Here is a 22,438-nt window from a genome sequence, read left to right as displayed (position 1 = left end):
CTGGGGCCTTGGCGCCGTGGGGTAGGGTCCCTGCAGGATCTTCCACCCGACATCAGGGGCACTTTCTGTTCTTGTGGTCGCTGGTGAGACCTTCCTGGTGGCCCTGCGCAGCTGCTGCATGACCTTCCACCTCTGAGCCCCACCCCCTTCTACAATTCTGGAGTTGTTTGTTCTCAAGGTTAGAATGCCAGCCTGCCGGGATCCTGAGAGTCTCAAAACTGTGTCTCCAGGGTCCGGAGGGCTCAAAGCTGCAGTTCTGCCTGGTTACAAGTCAGTTGTCTGGGATCCAGCTTCTCAGCTTGTTTAAAAATTCAAATGCTGGTTAAATATACATAACATTCACCGTTTTAGCCTTTTACAGCACACGCTTCAGTGGCCTTACGCATCCTCACGTTGCTGGCAACTGTCCCTGTGACCCGTCTCTAATACTTCTCATCTTCCTAAACCAAAGCTTCACATCCCTTTGACACGGGCTGCTCCGGCCTCCTTCCCCCAGCCCTGGATCCATCTTTCCGCCTCTGAGGATTGGATTTCTCTCGGCACCTCGTGTAAGGGGATGATACCGTCTTTGTCCTTTCGTGCCTGGCATGATGCCCTCTAGGTTCGCCCAGGAGGTAGCATATGTCAGAATCTCTTTCTTTTTTAAGGTTGAACAATATTCCACGGTATGTGACCCCACCTTTTGTTTATCCACTCACCTGTCCACGGACACCTGGGCTCATGTGAATCATTCTGCAGTGAACCCAGTGTACAAATACCTGTTTGAGAGTCACTGCTTTAATTCTTCTGAATTAAAGATTCCTGAGAGAGAGGACTTGCCTTACAGTATATGTGACTATACAGGTAACTACCCTATATGACAGAATCTGAATATATAAACATTTAGAGACACAGATAAGATAATCAAGCCTGCACACAACATTTAAATTAGTATTATAGTCATGGCTATTAAAAATCACTTGTAAAATATTTTTAGAAATATTTTTTATGTTCACATTTTAGGAAGTATTTTTATCCATATTCTCCGAGTGTGTCTTATGCACGGTTACTGTATTAGTCTGTTTTGGCTGCTATAACAAAGTGTCCCAGACTGGACAACTTCCTTTATTTCCTCACAGTTCTGGAGGACAGAGGTCCAACACCAGGTATCAGAGGGCTGGTTTCTGAGGCCTCTCTTGTGGACACTGTCTTCTCCCAGGGTCTCCCTCTGTGTGTCTGTATCCTAATCCCTTCTTCTCCTAGACACCAGTCACATTGGCTTGGGGCCCATGCAGATGACCTCATTTTACCTTAAACACTTCTTCCCAGGCCCTGTCTCCAATTGGTCAATTCTGAGGTCCCGGGAGTTAGGGCTCTGGCATGGGGCTGGGGTGCAGCTCAGTGGGCGGGACGCCTCAGTGTGTCTGTGAAGGGCCCTTTCCAGAGCCTCGGCTGCCTGAGAGCAGCATTTTAGAATCTGTGGCTTGTAGTTCCAGAAGCCCCTTCATCTCTCCATGACGCAACTGCTCATGGGTGGCTCCACGTTGACGGTCAGCTGTCACTTCCACGGCTGCCTCTTTGGGGACCACGAGTCCTGTTTCCTCTCCACCTGCTTTGAAGACTGTCGACCTTGGGTCCAGCACTATGCCCACTCAGGCTGCAGTGGCCGATGGGTTTGAGGAACAGGACTCCACCCCTCGTGTTGGAGTCAGGGTGTGTGTGGGAATCCTGTGGTCCCCGTGAACAGGGACAGGATCCCTCCTGCCCCTCCTCGGGCTGATCTTGTTTCCTCCTCTTGCTGGGTGGCCTGCCTGGGCCCTGGTGAGCGTGTGGTAGAAATGGCCGCAGTGCACACCCTCATCCTGGTCCTGATGTCAGGAGGAGAACGTTGTGTCTTCACCATGAAGAGCAGGCTGGTGGAGGGATTCTCATAGATACTCCGGCTGAGAACGTCCCTTCTGTTCTTATCACGAGAGAGCATGGTTGTCGTCTCCTGCTCTCTGATCTTGGTGATGGCGTGGGCTTCTCCTGTGGGTTGTGGAAGGCCACATGGATGGACGGTTGCGTGTCCCAGGGGCAGATCCTTTGGCACGGCCCGTGGTCCTTTCCGAGGGTGGCTGGACCTGGTGTGCTCACGGTTCATGGAGTTTTCGTAGGAAGTCAGGTTTGGTGTCAGGGCTCACAGGGGAGCTGGAGAGCATTTCCTCCTCTTCTGTATTTTGGAAGAGCTCCTTGAGGACTGGTGTTAGTTCTTCTTGAAATGTTTGGACCAAATCACCAGCGAAGCCATCTGGTGCGTGGCTTCTTGTCTTTCTAGAATATCCATCTTTCCTCTGGTGGTCCCGGCCCGCAGTCTCTCGCTGGCCGAGGCCGCCACCCTCACTGCTCTCCTCTGGTCACCCTCCGCCTGGCCGGGTCTCTCTCTAGCCTTTTGCTTTGGGCCTAGCTGATCCTTGGTGTCTAAAGTGTGTCCCTATAAATACCATACAACTGGATCAATCCACTCTTCTCACCTCCACCCTCCTAGTGGAGTGTTCAGGCACTTTATGTTTGGTGTCCTTACTGACAAGGCCAGCTTGTGTCCGCCATCTTGCTCTTTGTTCTCTGTCCATCCTGTCCTTTGGTCCCCCCGTTCCTCTGTTTGTGCCTTCTCTTGTGTTCAGTGGGTTTTTCTAGTTTGCCAGCTCACAGCAGTCCCCCTCCATAGTTTTGCTGCCTGTGGTTTTGGTGACCTGAAGTCACTGGCACCACTGTGGCTCAATGGTCCTCCTGATGTGCTGTCACAGGCTAGCAGCAGCCTGGCTCTCTCCCCAGTGCCTGTCATTCATCCCACTCCTGCCCGTCATGCAGGCGTGGGGGTGGGGAGGGAGAGAGGGAGAGAGAGGGAGAGAGAGAGAGGGAGAGAGAGAGAGAAAAGGAGGGAGAGAGGGAGGGAGAGGGGATGGGGGAGAAGGGGAGAGAGGGAGAGAGAGGAGAGGGAAGGAGAGAGAGAAAGAGACCAAGGAGGGAGAGAAAGAGGGAATGGGGGAGAGGGGGAGAGAGGGAGAGGAAGGGGGAAGGGGGGAGTGCACATGTGCACACATCACATAGCTTTTATTACACGTTATTATGTTTATTCTATTCTATTGTTGTCGTTGCTGGTCTCTTATGTGCCTAGTTTATAATCGACCTTTGCCATGGGTAGGTATGCAGAGGAAAGATCGTCCACAGGGCTCAGTGCTCTCCATGGTTTCCGGCATCCACAGGGCCTTGGGATGTATCCCTGTGTACGAGGGAGAGCACCACAATAACTGCAAAAATTGACAAACAAACAAGCAAACAATGCTTAGTGGTTGCCTGGAAGTTATAATTAGCCTTTTTTTCTCTTTTCTTTTCTTTCTTTCTTCCTTTCTTTCTTTTGCTGGGGATTGAACTCAGGGCCCTGTGCATGTGAGGCCATCGCTCTCCCAACTGAGCTATGTCCCGGCCTTTTAACCTTAAAACAATTTTATTTAGATTAATAATAACTTAAAGTCATTAATATTTTATAGAAAAATCGTGCTGTAATATAGATTTCCTTGTCCTCCCCTTCCTCTGTGCTGTTATTGACACACAAATGACACTCTCATGCGTCATAAACTAATCCACACAGTTTTAGAACTTCTCATTTATGTAGTTGTCTTTTAAACCAGAAAGGAGAACAAAAGGGTTACAACCGAAAACATGTCGGCACTGTCTTGTGGGTTATGTTGTGTCCCTTCTGTGTGGCGCTGGGGCTCGGACCCAGGGCCTCACGCCCGCTGGGGGAGTGCTCCCCACCGACCCCACCCCACCGCGCGCTGTCTTCCGTGTTTGACTGCAGTCACCTTTACTGTGCTTTGTATTTCTTCGTGTGGATTGGAGTTACCGTCTCCTGCTTTTTCATTTTAGTCTGAAGGTCTCCTGTTGGTTGGTATTTCTTGTAGACAGTGTCGGCAATAGGTTCTGTCAGACGTCCTTTACCTGAAAATGACTCGATTTCTTCCTCATTTCTAAAGGATAATTTTTTTGGATATAAAATGCATGATGGAGGCGTTTTCCTCCCAGCATTCTATATATGACAGCCTGCTACCCCGTTTTCATGGTTCCTGATGAAAAACTAGCTGTTAGTCTGATCAGGGATTATTTATGTGTGGTGAATGAGCTTCCATTTTCTGCTTTTTGTCAGTTTGGTAATGACGTAGCTACATGTGGACGTCTTTTTTATCTTGCTTGGACTATTTGAGCTTCTTGGATGTGTAGATTAATTTTTTCATCCAACCTGGGAAGTTTGGGCCATTGTTTCAAAAATTCTTCTTGTTCCTTCCCTCTTCTCCCCGTGACTCCCCTATGTGTGTGTCATGGGGCCTGACAGTGTCATACAGACACCTGAGGCTCTGCTCCTCTTTCTTCATTCCGTTTCCTTTCTCTTTCTCAGACTGCTTAACCTCAATTGAGCTGTCTTCAAGTTCATTCATTCTTTCTTCTGCCAGCTTCAACCTGCCACCAAGACCTTCCAGGGAAATTCTCATTCCTGCTCTCTTACTTTTCTACTCCAGAATTTGACCTTTTCAGTTTTTATGGTTCCCTCCCTTTCTTGATATCCCCTATTTTCTAAATCATTCTCATAATTTCCTTTAATTCTTTAGACATAGCATCCTTAAGTTCTTAGAACAGCTTTCTCCTAGCTGTTTTAAAGGTGTCTCCAGCATCTGGGGTTTCTTAGGGACAGTAGACCGTTCTTTTTCATAGGGACCATGCTCTTCTGTTTTATTGGGTATATCATTTAAAAAATAGAAGCGGCTATTTTCCATAATCTAGTTTACCAACTGTGGAAATCAGATCCCCCCCACGTCCCCGCACCAAGGTTTACTGTTATTGTCATTTGTTTAGTAACCTTCCTGGACCAGTTCTATAGTGTGTGTTCTTTGTCATGTGTGGTCACTTCTTGGCTAGCTCAGTTGGTATCGAGGACTGGACAGAGATCTCCTTATACACCCTGAACCGGTGAGTCTGCTGCCCCTTGCTGGAGGCTGCACCTGTTGTGTTGTGCCACACTCTTGATGCACCAGCCCTTTCCTTCTTGCACACACACAGTGAGCATCAAGGTCAGCTGGGGTGAGGGATCAGGGACTGATCCTTAGGATCCCCTGTGGACAGTTAACCCTCTGGTGTCTTAGGAAGGCGTTTTCTTTGCCCCCGGTGGCATTGCGCCCTGGGGGTTGTGGTGTTAGACTGCTGCTGTGGCCAGGCTCTGTGCGCTGAGAGCGCTGCATCCAGTCAACAGAGACAGTCCCCAAGCCCAGGACCACATGTCAAACAGTGGCTGTTCTTCAGTGACGAGGCTTCCTGGAGTGTCCCAAACCCATTTTGACCTCAGTGGCTGCTAGGATGCTGGTTCCCCAGCTCCTGTGGCTCTGAGGCTGCTACAGAGATGGAGGGTGGAGGCTGGGGCGGAGCAGGTCAGGAGGCCGCAGAGCTGGGTTCCTTGTCTTTGTGCTCCTTAGCCTCTGGTTAATTTCCAGAACCCTAACACAGCTGCTCTTGACCGTTTTGCCAGGGAGGAGCGTGGGCAAAGGTGGTCACGCCTTCGTTCTTGAAGTGCGCCTCGGTTGCTCTAGGGTACAGCAGCTCCAGGTCGGCACCACGGGAGCGAGTGTGAAGGCTCAGATGGAAGCCACGCCGCTTTCCTTTTGAAGACCGTTTGGTGGAAAGACCCGGGGCTCTGCCATGTCTAGGAGTTTGGGGAGAGAGGAGGAAGCCAAGGGCTTCAGCTCTGGTGGGATCTGGGCGCAGCCTCCCACCTCCCTTCCTGCCAGATGTGAGTGAGCTCCCGAGGCCCGACCTCCTCACTGGCCACGCGGTGCTGCCCCTTCGTGGGGTTAGGAATTGGCGTGTGGGGTGCGTCTCACTCTTGGCAGGTAGCAGTGGGCACCCGCTCGCCTGCCCAGGTGAGGAGGGGCCGAGCTGCCCCTGCCTCTGGGCCCCCTGCTGGAGGCTCTCGGCCTCACGCCCTCCAGGGCCTCACGCCCTCCAGGGCCTCACGCCCTCCACGGCCTCACGCCTGGCACAGCCGCTGCCCTCGGGCCTCCTGCTGCTTCGTTCTCCTGTCGGTGTGACCAGGACACAGTTTGCTTTGGTTCTAGGTTTCGAACAACAAGCGGAGCCATCGAGGGACACGGCTGTCCCTGGGCCGAGTGGGAAGGCGGATGAGGAGCACCTGGCTCCCCTGGGCCTTTTACTTATTTAAACTTCTGTTTGCCTTCGGGTGACGCGTGCACACTAGGTCATCAGGGCTCCCGGATGTGGTGAGGTAGTCCCTGCCCTTGCCCTCCCCCATCCCTGATGTCCGCCGGCCCAGCTCTTTTTTTTTTTTTAATTAATTAATTAATTTATTTTTTAGTTTTCGGCGGACACAACATCTTTGTTTGTATGTGGTGCTGAGGATCGAACCCGGGCCACACGCATGCCAGGCGAGTGCGCTACCGCTTGAGCCACATCCCCAGCCGCCCGGCCCAGCTCTTGGACTGGCTTCTGTGGTGATTTTTTTGTTTGTTTGTTTTCCAGCTTTAGACATTGCTTTTAAATTTCTTAAAATGAAAAATGAAGATTCAGAGGCTCGGCCTCCCCACGCCTGCGCGTCCTTTCTCCTGTCTGTCTAACACAGTCTTATCTCTGTTTTTGGTTGAATATTCATGGTATGATTTGCTCCTTCCTGTGTGTACCTGCCAGGGCTCACCCCAGTCTCCTATGGAACTTCAAATGCCCTTTGGCCGTGGGGTGAGGCGCACAGGTCACCTGTCAACCCTTTTTCTTGGGGGCTCACCTCCTGGGGCCTCGAGCCCTGCGCCTTCTGAGCCGATTGGTCCCCGTCCCGTCCCAGGGGCCGTCCAGGATCCCTTCCTTCCGTCCCTTCTGTCTGTCTTGGAGGCCCTGGTTCTGGAACCCAGGGCTTCCTTGGCCGAGGCTCACCCCCTGCCTTGGTGGAACGCATCCTCAGAGCTTTCTGAGAAGAGCAGGAGATCTCCACGTTTGGCAACTCAAATGTCAAGAAAATTCTCTCTTTTGTCCTCGATCTCAATGGATAGTGTCCAGGTGTGGAATTCTGGGTTGCGATTCATCCCCCTAGAATTTGGAAAGCATTGCTGTGTCATCTCTTACCTTCCAGGGTCACAGCTGAGGATGCCCTGGGTTGGGAGTCCTCGTCCTTGATATGTGACCTGTTGTGTTCCTGGACAGAGTGCCTTGCTCGAGGGTCTTTTTTCATTCATTTTTCTGGTCACTCAGGCCACCCTTTTAGTGAAGTAAATTCTGTCCTTTGTTGCAGGGCATTAGCTTAGTTTCAGTCCCCGTCCTCTGACTTCTGCTTATAGGTGTGGTGCTCGGCTGTTGGACCTCTGGTTTGACTCGCCTGCTTTGCACTTGATGGTCTGTTTTAGTTCCCCGGGAGACTCCTCCAACTTCCTCTTCCTCATCTTTAGCTAAATTTTAAAAAACCCTGCGATGCTTTTCTCCCCTCTGCAGAAGTGCCCTGCCAGCCTTTTCTGGATGCGGTGTCCTCTCTTATCTCCCCGAGGGCGTCAGTTACAAAGGTTCCTTTCCTGCCCCCTCCTCCCACTTTCCTGTCTTCTGTTGGGTCTGGCCTCTGCCTCTGTTTGCAGTTTGGGTTCCTTCTCAGGGACCTGCTGACCTGGGTGTGTGTGTGTAAGAACTGGACTTCTGACAGCAGCTGATCAGTGGTATGTGTGTGTGTGTGAGTGAGTGTGTGAGTGTGTGTGAGTGCAAGAGAGTGCAAGTATGTGAGAGTGTGTGTGCAAGTGTGTGAGTGTGAGTGTGTGTGCAACTGTGTGTGTGCAACTGTGTGTGCGAGAGTGTGAGTATGTGAGTGTGAGTGCAAGTGAGAGAGTGCAAGTGTTTGAGAGTGTGCATGAGTGTGTGCAAGTGTGTGAGTGTGCGAGTGTGTGTGAATGTGTGTGACAGTGTGAGAGTTGAGAGTGCATGAGTGTGTGAGAGTGTGTGAGTGTGTGAATGTGAGTGTGTGACTTTGTGTGTGTGAGAGTGTGTGTGAGAGTGCAAGTGTGTGAGAGTGTGTGTGTGAGTGTGAGTGCATGAGTGTGTGAATGTGTTTGTGAGTTTGTGAGTGTATGAGTGTGTGTGAGCGTGTGAGAGTGTATGAGAGTGTGTGAGTGTGTGTGTGAGTGTGTGTGGTGGGGTGGGAGGGGCATGCAACACCGGGACCTGGCGGTGTCTTTGGGGAGCCTTGGGTGCCTGCAGGACTTTCTCCTGGGCCTGTTTGTCCCACTTCCCAGTCCCTCAGCGGCTCCAGGTTTGAGAGCTGAGTGGGGAGGGAGCTGGGCCTCCTGGTCACTGTGTGTGTTCTTACTCAGTCCTGCTGAGGCTCACTCTGGCCTCACCGCCCATCCTCCCTCAGGCCCGATGCTCCCCAAAGGGGTTCTTTGGAGTCTCATTCCCCCCACCTGAGAGTGTGCCTCCTTTGCTGGGGGGTGGTGATGGAGGGCAAGGTCACTAGTGGGCACTTGGGGGCAGGGTCCTGTCTGGCCCTAGCCCTCTTCATATGCAGGGCCCCCAGGGCTCTGGTCACAGCTCAGACTGCCCCTGGCAGCCCCTGCTGCCCGTTCCCACCTGGGACTTTGGTTCCAGAGTTCTCTGCGCATTCATCTCAGCTCCCAGACCTCTGCCCGGGGAGGCCAGGCCTTTTAATTAACATCGTGGATGTCAGCAACTCCAGTGCGGGCGCACAGTGTCCTGTCCTGTGGAAGTTCACTTTTGTCCCTCCATCTGACCCCGTCAGACGGAGGGTCTCAGACCCTTGGGAGGGCTCTTGAGGGTTGGGGTGTTCATTTACCTCTTGGTGGATGGCGGGGGAAAGAGGCCTCGGGAGGGCAAAGGCCCTTCGCTGGGTGCCCAGTTCGGGGGTAGCACCTGCCTCCCGACTGAGAAGAGCCACCTCTGATTCCCAGTCCAGGTGCCGCTGCCCTGGCCATTGCTGGGTAGTGCCAGCTCCGCAGCCTGGGCCTTGATGTCCTGTACCTTGGCAGCTGCCACTCATTTGGCCTTCCCAGACACCTGGGGCCCACTGCTTAGGAGACCTTTACCGGTCATTTGTCCTCTCTAGCTCTTGTCATCTGCTGCAGGGGACACTGTCTTGTGCATTCAGGGACACGTGGTGAGCGCCTGCCTTGTGCTGGGGGTGGGGAGAGGAATCCAGGGACTGATTCCCTGAAGGAGCCCATCTCCCTGCCAGGGCGGCGAGGAAGGGGTACTCGTGGGCGGCATCTTGGAGGAGGCCACACTTGGGCCAGTGGACAAGGGTGCCTTGGATTGGAGTTGACTAAAAAGTAGGGGCAGGAGGGGAGCCCAGAGCCCAGAGCAGCGTAAGCCAATGTCAGGAGGCCCCAGGTCGAGGGCCGAGGTCGGTTGAGAGGAGGGCAGAGCGCAGACAGGGGGTGCTGCAGCCTCAAGCTCTGGGTGCATGTGGCACATGGTTACCAGCCAGGCCCTCCCGGGGCCACCAGGGGCCTTCCAGGCACATCGTTGGGCACCTATGTTCTGCCTTCTCGTGACTTCCAGGAGGCCCCACGGAGTTCTGCCTACAGGCGGTCTTGTGTTTCGGGGGAAAACAGGAAACTTTAAGCTGTCCCTTTTAGCCCAAAGTCATCTGTGCTCCGTGGCAGCAATGGAAACAGCCGTTGAAGATGATGAGGACTGAATGTCCCTGTTTTTAAACATTTCCCAGGAAAAGCAAATGTTTGAAAGTTAAACATTTTGGCTATTAGGATGGAACAGAAGAAAAACCGTGTTTGCCTGTTCAATATGGGCACCGATGTCAGGGGCTGGATCCAGGCGTCTCCCGCAGGGGCTGGGGCGGGCAGCAGGGCCTGCTGCAGCTGGGTGAGGCCCACGGGGAGCAGGTGTGCCCTGGGCAGTGGCCCGGCCTTTGAGCCTCACTCTCCTCCTGCTCCTGCTCCCAGGCCTGGGCTTCCCTGTAGATTTCAGCATTAGATTCTGCAAACATCCCTGGAATGCCAAGACCTCGGCTGATGTCTGGAGGGTCAGTGTGCCTTTGTCTTTTCTGTGCTCTAGCGCTTTGACCCCTCGGGGTCTCGTTGACCCTGGAGGGACTGCCCCTGGGGTCAGCCACTTCCGAGAGGTGGCAAATCACTCACCTTGAACGTGTCTTGACATGCAAACCAACCAGTCCCCAGCCCCTGCCCCCAGCCACCGCCTCATGGGCTCTCAGCGAGGGCCACTCTCCACCTGCCCTGATGACCCCAGGGTGTCAGACAGTCAGCAACAGCCCTGTGCCCCAGAGCCACCAGAGTGGCTCAGACACAGCAGCCCAAGCCAGTTCACCTGCTGGCCTCTCTCTTCCCTAGGAAACCACGTCCCCTCCCCTCTGCCTCCTGACCTCCCCGAGTGGCCCCGCACCCAGGGTGCCTCCTGCCTGTAGGGAACTGTGAGCACAGCTGATCTGTGTCTGTGCCTGAAACAAGTCTTGGCATGGGCACAACCAGCCCTGGGAGTGTCTGCCCAGCTGGCCGTCCAGGGGAGCCTGGAGCATTCCATCTTACAGATGAGGACACCGAGGCTCCGGGGCGACGGCTCCCAGCCAGTGGGAGGTGGAGAGGGACCTGGGCTCCACACCTGGCACCCTGGCCACTTGGCTGTGCAACCAGGTCAGTGACCTTGCTTGCCGAGAGTCCAGAAGTATTGAATGAGAGAAGCTGGTCACGGGGCTCGGCACAGGGAGCCCTGCAGGGCAGCAGAACCCAACTTGTGCCGGCCCAGCCCAGCCACGTCTTCCGGAGCCGCAGCCTGGCACTGGCCCAGGGTCCTGCTCCATTGCCCGCCTGTTGGGGTCATGCACAGATTTCCCTTTCTCCCTGCACCCCTGGCCAATGTCCTCCGTGTGTGCTTGGCCGTGTGCTGGTGTCCACATGTCCAAGCTGCAGAGACCCCACTGTGGTCTGCAGCCGACTGTGGGAGCCTCTCCGCTCTGGGCTGTCCTGAACCGTGTGCCATACCAAGAGGCCTGCCTCCCAAACACGGGCGAGTGTTTAAACACGAGACTGTCAAAGATGTGCTAAAGATGCAATCAGAGATCGCTGCGCGTCTCTTTATTCCACCCCCTCTCCTGTGTTCCGCGAGGTGGGATGGGCGGAAGGAGCCGTAAGTGGGCATTTTCCTGATTGTCACTGCAGTTAGAGTGCGGGAACATCCTGCTGGGCTCAGACGCCTCTCTGGGAATGCCACAGACGGTGCTGGGCTCACACATATCTTCCCGAATGTCACAGATTATGCAGTTTGGAGGCAGCACTTCCTGTGAAGTGGGCTGGGGAGGTACTTGCAGTGAAGAATGGTTTCCTCTTGGAGAGGGATTCCTTTCAGGAGCACAGCAGCAGAGAGTTCTGTCCGCGACCCTCTTTGGGCCCTGCGCACCAGCCACGCTGGCCGCCCTGAGGAATCTAGGAGTGGACGCACATTTCTTTGGATGTTTAGGGCAGATGAGGAGCTAAGAGAGCAGGGCTGTCCTCCCCGGGGCTCGGCTGATTAATGGTCTCTTTACCCCCACGAAACCCATGGCTGGTAAATGGCAGGATTTTGAAGAATATGGTTGAGAAGAAAGGAAAGCTCTGGGCAGATGACCCGGGCATCATCATGGGGAACCCAAGTGTACAGCCATGTCCGCCAGTTCTGAAAGGCAAGGAGCGCTGGGTGGGTTTAGAGGTCGAGGACCTGCTGCCCGTCAGAGGCTGGGAGATCAGCGTTCGACCCGCCCAGCAAGGCCCACTTGGGATGCCTCCCATTGCAGGGTCTACCTGTCCCTCAGGTCACTGCCCCCTTCTTCCTGAATGACCTCATCTCCTAGTCCCCAACTACCAGTCACTGGGTCTCTCCCAGCAGAGGCTGGTGGGGCCATTGTTCAGGTGCCCTGAGTCAGGAGGCCAGGTTTGAGTCCCAGGTCTCCACTGTCTCACTGTGTGACCTTGGGCAACTCTCTACCCCTCTCTGAGCTTCCCCTTTCTCCTCTATCCAGTAGTAGCATAGATTAGGTCTCCAGATTGTGTCCTATTCACCGTCAGGCCCCCGGTGGAGTCTTGACCAGGGCCTGGAACAAGCTCGTGTCTAGCCAGTGCTGTGAAGAGCTGACCAGGGCTGCGGCTTTTACAGCCAGGCCCAGCTTCAGGGAGGAAGGTGAGTGCCCAGCGGGGAGTGCGTTTGAGTCAGGCGCGTGGAGCCTTGGCGTCCTTGGAGTCTGTGAGGTCAGGTGGGTAGAAGGGCATTGGGCCCATCTGCTCCACCCGCTCACCGAGTTGGCACAGCCACCCCCTCCTCGAGCTGCTGTCCCTGAGCCCAGCCGGGTCCCTCGGACAGGCCACCTCTTGTGGCTTCCTGCACTTGCCCTGCGTGGCCCACCGGGTGGTCTCCAGGTTCTGGTCTCCAGGATGATGCTGTGGGACCCCACACCACCTGGAGAGCAGCCCCTCGCGGGCACTCAGCGCCTCCCATCTGGGCACCAGGAGGCTCCCCTGGGTGTCACCTGCTGTCTGCTGCCCCAGGGGTGGGACAGCAGAGCCAAGGGCCCAGGGAATGGCATCAGTGTCTTTGGTGTGCAGGCCCCCGTGGCCAGGCAGGGTGGGGACGGCGAGGCTGAGCAGGACAGGCCGCAGTGGTGGTCCCTCTCAGATCAGGGACCAGGAGTGCTGGAGACCAGGGCCGCCACAGGCCGTGGCCACAGAGGGAGCAGCCGAGACCAGGGGAGGGCTGTCGCCCCTCCACAGTGGCCAGTCACCTCACGGCCACCTGCAAGGGAGCAGGCCCCATCAAGACGACCCTGAGGGAACAATCAGGGCTGTGGACAAGGGAGGTGAGTCTGAAGACCACACCGTACCAGGGGCAGTGGGAAAGAATTTGCAGAAAAGGGAGGAATCTAGGGAGACAGAGGCCAGTTGGATAGAGGAGGCTGTGGGGGTTGACTCAGGGTGGGTGGATTGATAAATGTACCCACATACCCACCTAGCCACCCAGCCACCCAGCCACCCAGCCATCCAGCCACCCACCCAGCCACCCACCCAGCCATCCAGTGACCTACCCAGCCACTCAGCCACCTACCCACCCACCCAGCCATTCACCCAGCCAGCCACCCAGCCACCCAGCCACTCACCCAGCCACCCACCCAGCCACCCAGCCATTCATCCAGCCACCTATTCTTCCACCCACCCACCCACCCATCTAGCCACCCACCCGTCCATCCAGCTAGTCATCCACTCAGCCACCCAGCCACCCACCTATCCATCCATCCATCCTTCCATCCACTGAGAAGCAGGGTGGCGTGATGTTTCAGAGGGCACCTCAGATGCTGCCACAGGGTCTGTCCAGTGACCATCACCCTTCGTGACTGCCGATCACTTTGTTATTGATCCATGTGACCTTAGGCAACCTTTCTCAAGGTGTAAAATGGGGACAGTAATCCTTGAGTGTCTGCAGAGGTCACGTGCAGGTGGTGAGTTACCAAGTTCGAGTGAATCCCAGACAGATGGACTTGTGGCTAGTCTCAGCTCAGGGAGCTGGTGCCGGAGGCATCCATGTTCCTGTTGGACGTCCCCGTGCCTCCAAGCCTTGGTGTCCACCTTGTTGGAGAGACCAGGCAGGGTTTGATGCTGTCCCCAGGAAATCTCAGCTCCTGCTGGTGCCTGGCTTGGTGCATGTCCCCACCCTGCCTGGCCTTGTCCCCCGCCCTCTCCTCTCGGTGGGTTGGGGAAGCCTCCTTCTCCTCTTCTGAGGCGGGAGGAGCTGGGGACCTGACAGCTCCCCGCACACCCCAGCCCCAGGAGCCAGGAAAAAATGGAGCCATAAGTTGGAGTAATCTGCTAATTGCTCAAGTAACACCCCCAGTCAGAGACGTGACATAAGTACATTAGTGGGGCTCTGGCCCCCGAGGGGTGGGGCTGGGGGGGCTGGATGGGTGATGTGAGGTGGAAACGGGTGGAGCAGCTGGAGGCAGTGGGCGGCGGCCACTCCGTCCACCCCAGCCAGGGGCTGCTCCTGCCTCCTGGCCGCAGTGTGTCCCCAGGCTGACTCTGTGGTCTGGTGGCCTCTCAGTTGCTGACCCCGGGGTGTGGCGGAGCTGGACCCATGTCCAGTGTCACACTGCGCCACTGCACCCCATGGGCCCGGGTGGGTTTCCTGGCCTCTGGCCACTGTCCTCGGGCCTGGCCAGGTGCTGAGCAGCCGGCTGCACCCCCAGCAGGAGAGCTCCATGGCATGGGAACAGGTGTGTCTGCGTCACCCACTGTCCCCAGCAGGTCCCAGCTGGTGAATGAAGCCACCAGCAGCACCACCGTGAAGCTCCACGAGGTGGCCGCTGGAGTGGGGGGACGGTCTGTGTGGGCTCAGGCAGCGGGGCCTGTCGCGGGGCAGCCGGCCTGCTGGAGGCCGGAGACCTCCCCTCAGAACCTGCCCGGCTATTCTACTACGTCCACTCTGCAGCTGAGGACAGTGGCCCTCACAAGCGGGGGTGAGGATGGCCCGTCCCCCTTCCTGCTGGGAAGCACCCTGGGCCAGTTCTGTCCCCTCCTGTCTCCGAGGACTGTGGCAGGGGCCAGAAACCCACTGGAGGGGGGCAGCACCTTGAAGTGAGTTCAACAGACTCAGTGTGGGTAGTAGGGACAGGTAGGGACTGGGGCCAACTGGACGTTTGCATCCGTCTAAGGCTGGGGGTGGCGGATGCGGCACTCCCTGAATGGCCAGCATCGCCCAATGTTGAATTTTATCTATTTGATTTTAGACAAACAGAATGAGGTTTTATTGGGAATCTCTCAAAGTTTTAATGCTGGCGACAAATTCAGTTACCAAGTGGACATTGTGGCCAACAGAATGTGTGCCAGGCAGGTCCGGCCCGGGGCTTCTGGCCCCGTCACGGTCGGGCCGTGCTGAACATGAAGGTGTGTGCGATTCCGCTCGGCGTCTTCTCCATCACCGGGGGTGCCCCGTGGGCGGGTATCACTGCTCCCAGTTACAGAGGAACCAACGCCCGGGGCCAAGGTGGCCAAGCAGCAGTGGCAGAGCTGGGTCTGGGACCCAGGAGCCCGTGGCCCGTCCCCTCCTCTTGGCCCCCAGAGATGACGAGCATCAGTCTGCTGAGAAGTCTGGGGTGACGGTCAGTGAGTGTTCAGTGGCCTCTGCGTGTTTTGTAGCCGCTTGCCTCTTGTCCCCTGCCCACCAGCTGACCCACCCGGGGGCCAAGCTGGGCATCAGGATGTCTCCAGCAGCTGAGTCCCCTGGCTCTAGGCCACGTGGCTGGACAGATTGCCGGGTCCCAACTGGGCGGGTGTGAAGTTTGTAACTGGCTTCTGGACTCTTCCGTTTTGTTGCCGTAGAGACCAGCAGTGGCCATGGCCCCGGGAGGCAGGAAGCCTCGCCTGCCCTTCCTGGGCTTCTTCCTAGGACACCGACGCTGACCAAGTCTCACTGCACATCTTTGAATCAGGCACTGGACCGGGGCCTCAGTCTCCAGGAGGACTGACCGTCCCCAGGAATCAGAGCAGAGGCTCCTGGGATCTGTTCTTGAGGGACGGTCACATGGCAGAGAGCTGTGTGACCGTGTGTTCACGGTCAAGGGCAGCAGAGCCTCTAGGGCCCCTGGACTGCTGGGTTCCCCCAGGAGACAGCTGAGGTGCCGGTCACCGCCTGCTGCTCCTGGGAGGGGTGGGTGAAGGGAGCCTCAGGGGAGGCACTGGGGGGTCCTGGGGGCCAGGGGAGGTCCTTAGCCTGGGGGGGGGTCACCAGCACACCCACCGTATGGCAGGGGAAGTCCGTGTTCAGAGAGGTTAAGTGACTTCCCAGTTGAGAGGGAGTCGGGACTGAACTCAGATCAGCGGGTTTTGTGGAGGTCACAGCCGCCCAGGAACGCACAGGACACGCTGTGAAGTGTGGCTCTGCAGCGGCTCAGGTGGCCTTCCTGAGGGGCCCGAGGACCCCCCCGGAGCATTCAGTGGGCCCTGCTCCTCCAGGAGGGAGCCAGCCCTCGGGGCTCAGGATGGGCTGAGCGGGAGGAAGCGCTCAGCAGCACCTCAGAGGGCAGCTGCCGGCTCCTCCCTGTGCCTCCACCACCGCTCCAGCCTTCGACCTCCACCACCGCTCCAGCCTTCGACCTCCGCTTCCTATCCACACCGCAGCGAAGAGCCAGAGCCTGGCCAGTGCCTGGCATGTGGTGGGGTTCACGTTTGTACACTCTGGGAACCTTCTGGGGCAGGTCTGGCCTCTTGTTGATACTGAAGCATTGGAGACAGAAATGCCGCCGTCTGGCTGGGCACAATCAGGAGCCACTTGTCAAAAGAAACGAACTTTATTTTTAGAACCACACACACCGCACCACACAGCTCCTCAGGAAAACCCTCAGAGCCCAACTGCCACCACCGGCTTCCCACCAGCCTCTCCACCTCCCCCACTCCTCCTGCTCTTGAGGCCGATTGGCTGGGTCACGTGGGCGGAGCCAAAAAAGTCCCCCAATGAGCAGCTCCGTGGTCTGAAAGGGCGGGGAAACAGCCCAATGAGCATCACCGCAGAGGAGCCAATCAGTTGGCAGCTGGAAGTTTGCTGGGGCCCCTTCGGCTGTGGCTCTCAACATCTCCCCCTCTCTGTTTAAACAACAAGCATGTGGCTTAGGGACCGTGCCTGCCTTAGGTTGTCCAGTACTACATGTGGTCCTTACCCGTCATCGGATGAGCTGACCTCAAGGCGTCAGCCTCCTGTCTTAGGTTGGTACCACTGCAATTGGATCTTACCCGTCATTGACTACCCGTCCAGCATACAGCCGCACCTGTGGATAGGCCTTTGTACCAGCGGGGGGGTGAGGTTCTTTGCCTCACCTCTGTTGGCCTCCAAATTTTAGCTGAACGACCATCACAAGCAGAAGGGAGGAGGATACACCAAGCCTATTGACAGCTCCTTTTGGAAAAATTGTACCACCGATGACACCATCAGCAAAAATACCCCAACACTACCACAAGTCGCTGCACCAACAGATAGTTCACAATGCATACAAGTGATACATAGTCCAGGCAAGTTCTGGGGACAGAAGGGCCTTGCTCACAGGGCCAAATGTGGCAATGAAGCGTGGTGTCCCTACCAGAACCAGAGTGCGAGTCGTCCAGGTGTTCTGTCCAACCGCAGGTCACTTCTGGGTGAGATGGTCTGGGATCCGGCCCTCCCTGTCCTCACGCCCTTCCTGGCCCACCCCAGGGGCTGCAGGGAGGAGCTGGACCTGCGCGTCACCATCCGCTTCACTTTTATCCAAGCTCAGGTCCACTGCCGCTCCCTCCACGCGGGTGGGAACCCAGCCGCCGAGGCCGGAGCGGTGAGGGCCCAGGTGGGGCAGGTGGCTCGGGTGGGCGGGGCAGGGGTGCCTCCCGAGGCTACCAGCCTGGGGGAGCTGGGCTGTCAGGGCCAGCCTGGTGTGGGGGCTGTCCACGGCCCAGGCACCCTGAGGCTGCGCTCCTCTCCTTGGGGGCCTCAGAGGAGGGCGGGGAAGCACCCCTGAAGAGCCGCCCAGGGCTCTGCCCAGGGCAGAGCGAGCTCCGCTGCTAGTTGAAGGCGTGGTCTTCAGGGACGTTTCGTCTTGGTCTGGAGTCAAAGGGCTCGTTGGGGGCAGGTGGACCTGTCCCTGTCCCTGGGCGCGAGTCCGGAGGTTGAACTGGGTTTGGTCTTGCTGGGACGTGGAGGCTGGGACGCGAGACTCCAGGGGGTGGGAGCCTGGGACGGGGAAGCTGGTGACAGCTGGGGCTAGAGCACAGGGTACCATCGCCTTCCAGTGGGAGCCAAGACACAGAGGCAGAGCAGTCCCCAGGACGAGGCCAGGCGTCCTCCGCTCAGAGGCCGGGGGATCTGCTCAGCGCTCACCAGGTCTCGAGCTGACGGCTACCTGAGGCCTGGCAGGCAGGGCCCTGGGGACAGCGCCAGGGTGACTGCCCTTCTTTTGGGGACCCGTGGTCGGGAACCCGTGGTGGGGACTCTGGCAGCTCCCCAGCCTCCCTGCCTCCAGCGTGTGGCTGTGTCCCCCGCAGGCAGCCTGCCCTACGAGTACAAGGTGGTGGTGGCCGGCAACCACGAGCTCACCTTCGACCAGGAGTTCATGGCCGACCTCATCAAACAGGACTTCTACTACTTCCCGTCCGTGTCCAAGCTGAAGCCCGAGAACTACGAGAACGTGCAGTCGCTGCTGACCAACTGCATCTACCTGCAGGATGCCGAGGTCACCGTGCGGGGCTTCCGGATCTACGGCTCCCCATGGTGAGTGCGCCCGGCACCCCGGCCTCAGGGTGCGGGGTGCTGGGAGCCCGGAGCTGAGGCTGAGAGCCGGGACGTGGGGGTGGGAGCCGCAGGGAGCTCTGAATCTCTTCCCTTCACCCTGTGTGACCCTAGGTAGGTTCCTGCCACCCTTGGGCCTCGTTTTCCCCACATGTAACCTGGAAGGGTGACATCAGCTCTACCCTGTGTGCTATATATTGTCTCACAGGACAGCATATTGCTATCATCTCCACTTCATAAACAGGGAAACTGAGGCACAGAGAGGGTAGGGGCCTTGCCCGAGGTCACACAGCTAGGAAGAGGCAGACTGGATGAAGCCCAAGCAGTCTGTCTCCAGAGGCCTGCTTTCAACCGCGGGCTCACAGCCCTGGAGTCTTTCTCCCCGGGTCTCCCGCACAAAGGCGCAGACAGGAGGAGCGCAGTCGGAGTCTTCCTGGTGGCCAGAAGCCTGGTGTACTGCGCAGGGAGGGCAGCTGTTTACAAAACCGGCCCATGTGGGCTCCGCTCTGAGCTCACCCGGCCAGGTGGTAGTTAAGGTGAGAGACGGTCCTGACCGTCCTGTGTGATGGTCAGTGTGTTCACTGAAACCCTGGTGATGGGATGGCGATGGTTGTCATGGTGACGATGGAGATGGTGAGGCGGGAACCATAGTCAGGGTCCAGGTGCAGACGGTTAGGTGGTTGATGGTGCTGGTGATGCTGGGGACGATGGTGAATGTGATGACGGTGGTGATGATTACAATGGTGGTGATAGCAGTGATGGTGGTGATGGTGACTATGGTGATGATGGTGGTGACAGCAGTGATGGGGGTGATGGTGGTGGTGGTGGTGATGATGATGGTGGTGGTGGTGGTGATGATGATGGTGGTGATGGTGACCATGGTGGTGATGGTGGTGACAGCAGTGATGGTGGTGATGGTGGTGATGGTGACGATGGTGACAATGGTGGTGGTGGTGGTGATGATGATGGTGATGATGGTGATGGTGGTGATGGTGATAATGGTGATGGTGATGATGGTGATGGTGATGGTGGTGGTGATGGTGGTGATGGTGATGATGGTGATGGTGATGGTGGTGATGGTGATGGTGATGATGGTGATGGTGATGGTGGTGATGATGGTGATGGTGATAATGGTGATGGTGATGATGGTGATGGTGATGGTGGTGCTGGTAATGGTGATGATGGTGATGGTGATGGTGGTGCTGGTAATGGTGATGATGGTGATGGTGGTGATGATGGTGATGATGGTGGTGATGATGGTGATGGTGATGATGGTGATGATGGTGATGGTGATGATGGTGATGATGATGGTGATGGTGATGATGGTGATGATGATGGTGATGGTGATGGTGATGGTGATGATGGTGATGATGATGATGGTGATGGTGATGGTGATGATAATGATGATGGTGGTGATGGTGATGATGGTGGTGATGGTGATGATGATGGTGATGGTGATGATGATAGTGATGGTGATGATGATGGTGATGGTGATGATGGTGGTGATGGTGATAGTGGTAATGGTGGTGATGGTGATGATGGTGGTGATGATGGTGATGATGATGGTGGTGATGATGGTGATGATGATGGTGGTGATGGTGATGGTGATGATGGTGGTGATGGTGATGATGGTGATGATGATGATGGTGATGGTGATGATGGTGGTGATGGTGATGGTGATGGTGATGGTGATGGTGATGATGGTGGTGATGGTGATGGTGATGATGGTGGTGATGGTGATGGTGATGATGGTGATGATGGTGATGATGGTGGTGATGGTGATGGTGATGATGGTGATGATGGTGGTGATGGTGATGGTGATGATGATGGTGATGATGGTGATGGTGATGATGGTGATGGTGATGATGGTGGTGATGGTGATGGTGGTGTCGATGATGGTGATGATGCTGACAATGGTGCTGATGGTGAAGGTAAGACTGTTTCTGAGCAGTCTCTGTGATCCTGACTGAAGGCTCCAGAATCCACCCTGGGCCCTGTGAGGATTGACTGGCGTCTGCCCTGCAGGTGGGCGGACGGTGAGGCAGGTGGTCTCCATGAGGGGAGAGACCACATGTGTTTTCAAGTGTGGTGTCACCAGGGAGGCTCCCTGGAACTCCCAGGCAGAGTGGCTGAGGGTCACCTGGGCTCGTGGGCCTTGTGTGTGGGACAGCTGCTGTGGACACAGTGACCAGGGCAGCCCTGGACGGCCCTGGCTGATGCCACATGGTGCCCCTCTGGGGCTGGAGGCCCTCCTGTGGCCTGTGGGGTCCCAGACAAGGCCTCATGGGCCCCCAGGGATGAGACCTTCTCACCACCAAGGACCAGGAGAAACGGGGAGCCCAGGCCCTGAAAGTCTGGTTGGGCAGGAAGATCTGGGGGGTCTTCTAGGAGGGTCTCTGGAGGGCTGGGTGTGGTGGAGCCCTGGGGGTGAGAGGAGGCTCGTGCCTGGCAGGAGTCAGGACTGGATCTCTTGGCCTGGGGTTTACAACCCCACTCTCCCCACAAAGCCGCTTGTCTTCTAAGTTGATTCTGCGTAGATTCAGAACGTGGCTTCAGCACCAAACTGCCTGAGTTCGAATCTCAGCCTCACCTCTTATGGGCTGTGGGACCGTGGGTGAGTCACCTCACCTCTCTGTGCTTAGCTTCTTCTCTGAAAAATGGGAGTGCAGTGTGCCTCCACCAGAGGTGATTGTAGGGTGTCACGCGGCTCGTCTGAGCCCAGTGCCTATCCCAGTGACTGCTGCAGGAATGGAGACCACACTCTGGTAATTTGCTGCAGGGACCGTCCTTCCCAAGTGGCCTTGTCCAGAACCATGGGGGGCCAGAGGGTGGTGGGGGTGGGTTACCGACATCCTCCAGGGGAGCTCTGTGCTCCAGAGGGGCCCTTCCACAACCAGCCACCAGCCCTCGGGCCACCCGGGCCTCTGCCTCCAGGCTACATCCTGCTGCCTGGGGCCGCTCAGGCCTGGGGCGGGCATGGCTGGCCGCCTCGCGGTGGTCTGGCCACTCTGAGCTCCTGGCCTGTGCGGCTTCCAGCAAGGACTTTACAGACTCGAGCTCCTGGTGCCTGGAGGGTCGGAGTTGACCACCCTCCACACCTTCCCGTCACCAGACCCAGCAGGAGAGGGGCCCCAGCAGGAGAGGGGCCCCAGGAAGGACCAGACCTGGCCCCAGGCAGTGGGTTGGGGACCTAAACCTGCTCTGAGAAGGGCCTGGTGAGATCCAGGAGGGCTTCCTGCGGAAGGTGGCTTTTGAACTGGAGGCAGGGGGCTTCCGCAGGTGGGGATGCAGGGAGGACCCACGTTTCTGAGCCTGGGTTTGCTCCAAGCCCCTGGTTGGAGGGTGCCGTGTCCTTTCCCAACACTTCCTGGGTGCCGGACCTCCGCCACGTGGAGGAAGCACGAAGGCCTTGCCCTTGAGAGACCTGAGGCCTGGGGGTGGGAATGAACTTGGTGGTTCATTTGTCCAGTGGCTACTGAGGGCCAGGTGCCCATCTGGACCCTGGGGGGCGGGCGGTGGGGGGGTCCTGGGCCTGAGGAGGCAGATCTACCTCCTGTGGGTTCCCTCCTGTGGGAGGTAGTTGGCAACCAGTTCCCTTGTTCCGTAAGAACCATGAGGGGGAGGCCCTGGAGGGGGCCCTGGAGGGGGCCCTGGAGGGGGCCCTGGGAGCTGGCCAGGGAGGCCTCCTGCTGGAGAAAGTCAGGGGCTAAAGGGACAGAAACCTAAGGAGGCCGGGAGGGCGTGGCTGGCAGAGGGAAGAGCCCGGGTTTCCAGGGAGGGCAGGTGGGCTGGCTGCAGTAGAGGCTGAGCAGCCAGAGCCTGGAGCTGGGGTCCTGCCATCACCTGCCCCCGTCACACTGCTGGCAGCTTCAGGGTCCCCTCGGAGTATTGGGTACTCTCAGGACCCGAGGACACGCTGCCCACCTGAGAAGGATGGGCCAGACCCACAGCCTCCCTGACTCCTCAACTCCACGGGAGCCTGCGTGTGTGTGTGTGCACGCGCGTGAGCATGTGCACGCATGTGTGCATGTGTGTGACACAGAGGAGCCCTCTCCCAGGAGCCACACAGCTACTGGAGTGTGCAGTAGGTTCTAGGTGACCTACCTTCTGTCCCAGGGCTGGGGTGGCACTG

At 57.1% G+C, this 22,438-nt stretch overlaps 1 protein-coding gene across 4 annotated transcripts in view; it reads left to right on the top strand.

Annotated features, from left to right (window-relative positions):
- Mpped1 (metallophosphoesterase domain containing 1) overlaps nucleotides 1-22,438 on the top strand; it is a 73,893-nt gene that overhangs the window by 30,900 nt on the left and 20,555 nt on the right. For 3 of the 4 annotated variants that reach the window (XM_048803017.1, XM_048803016.1, XM_048803018.1), the window contains one exon: nucleotides 18,063-18,288. In XM_048803017.1, the coding sequence (XP_048658974.1) occupies nucleotides 18,063-18,288 (226 nt within the window). Of the gene's footprint in view, nucleotides 1-16,470; nucleotides 16,478-18,062; nucleotides 18,289-22,438 lie in introns of those variants that run through there. The other variant, XM_048803019.1, reaches the window with a different exon arrangement.

This window comes from Marmota marmota, unplaced genomic scaffold (assembly GCF_001458135.2).
Source record: "Marmota marmota marmota unplaced genomic scaffold, marMar, whole genome shotgun sequence".
In the NCBI taxonomy this organism is placed as follows: Eukaryota; Metazoa; Chordata; class Mammalia; order Rodentia; family Sciuridae; genus Marmota; species Marmota marmota.
Note: the sequence above shows the minus strand (reverse complement) of the source record. Positions and strands in the feature narration are given on the sequence as shown.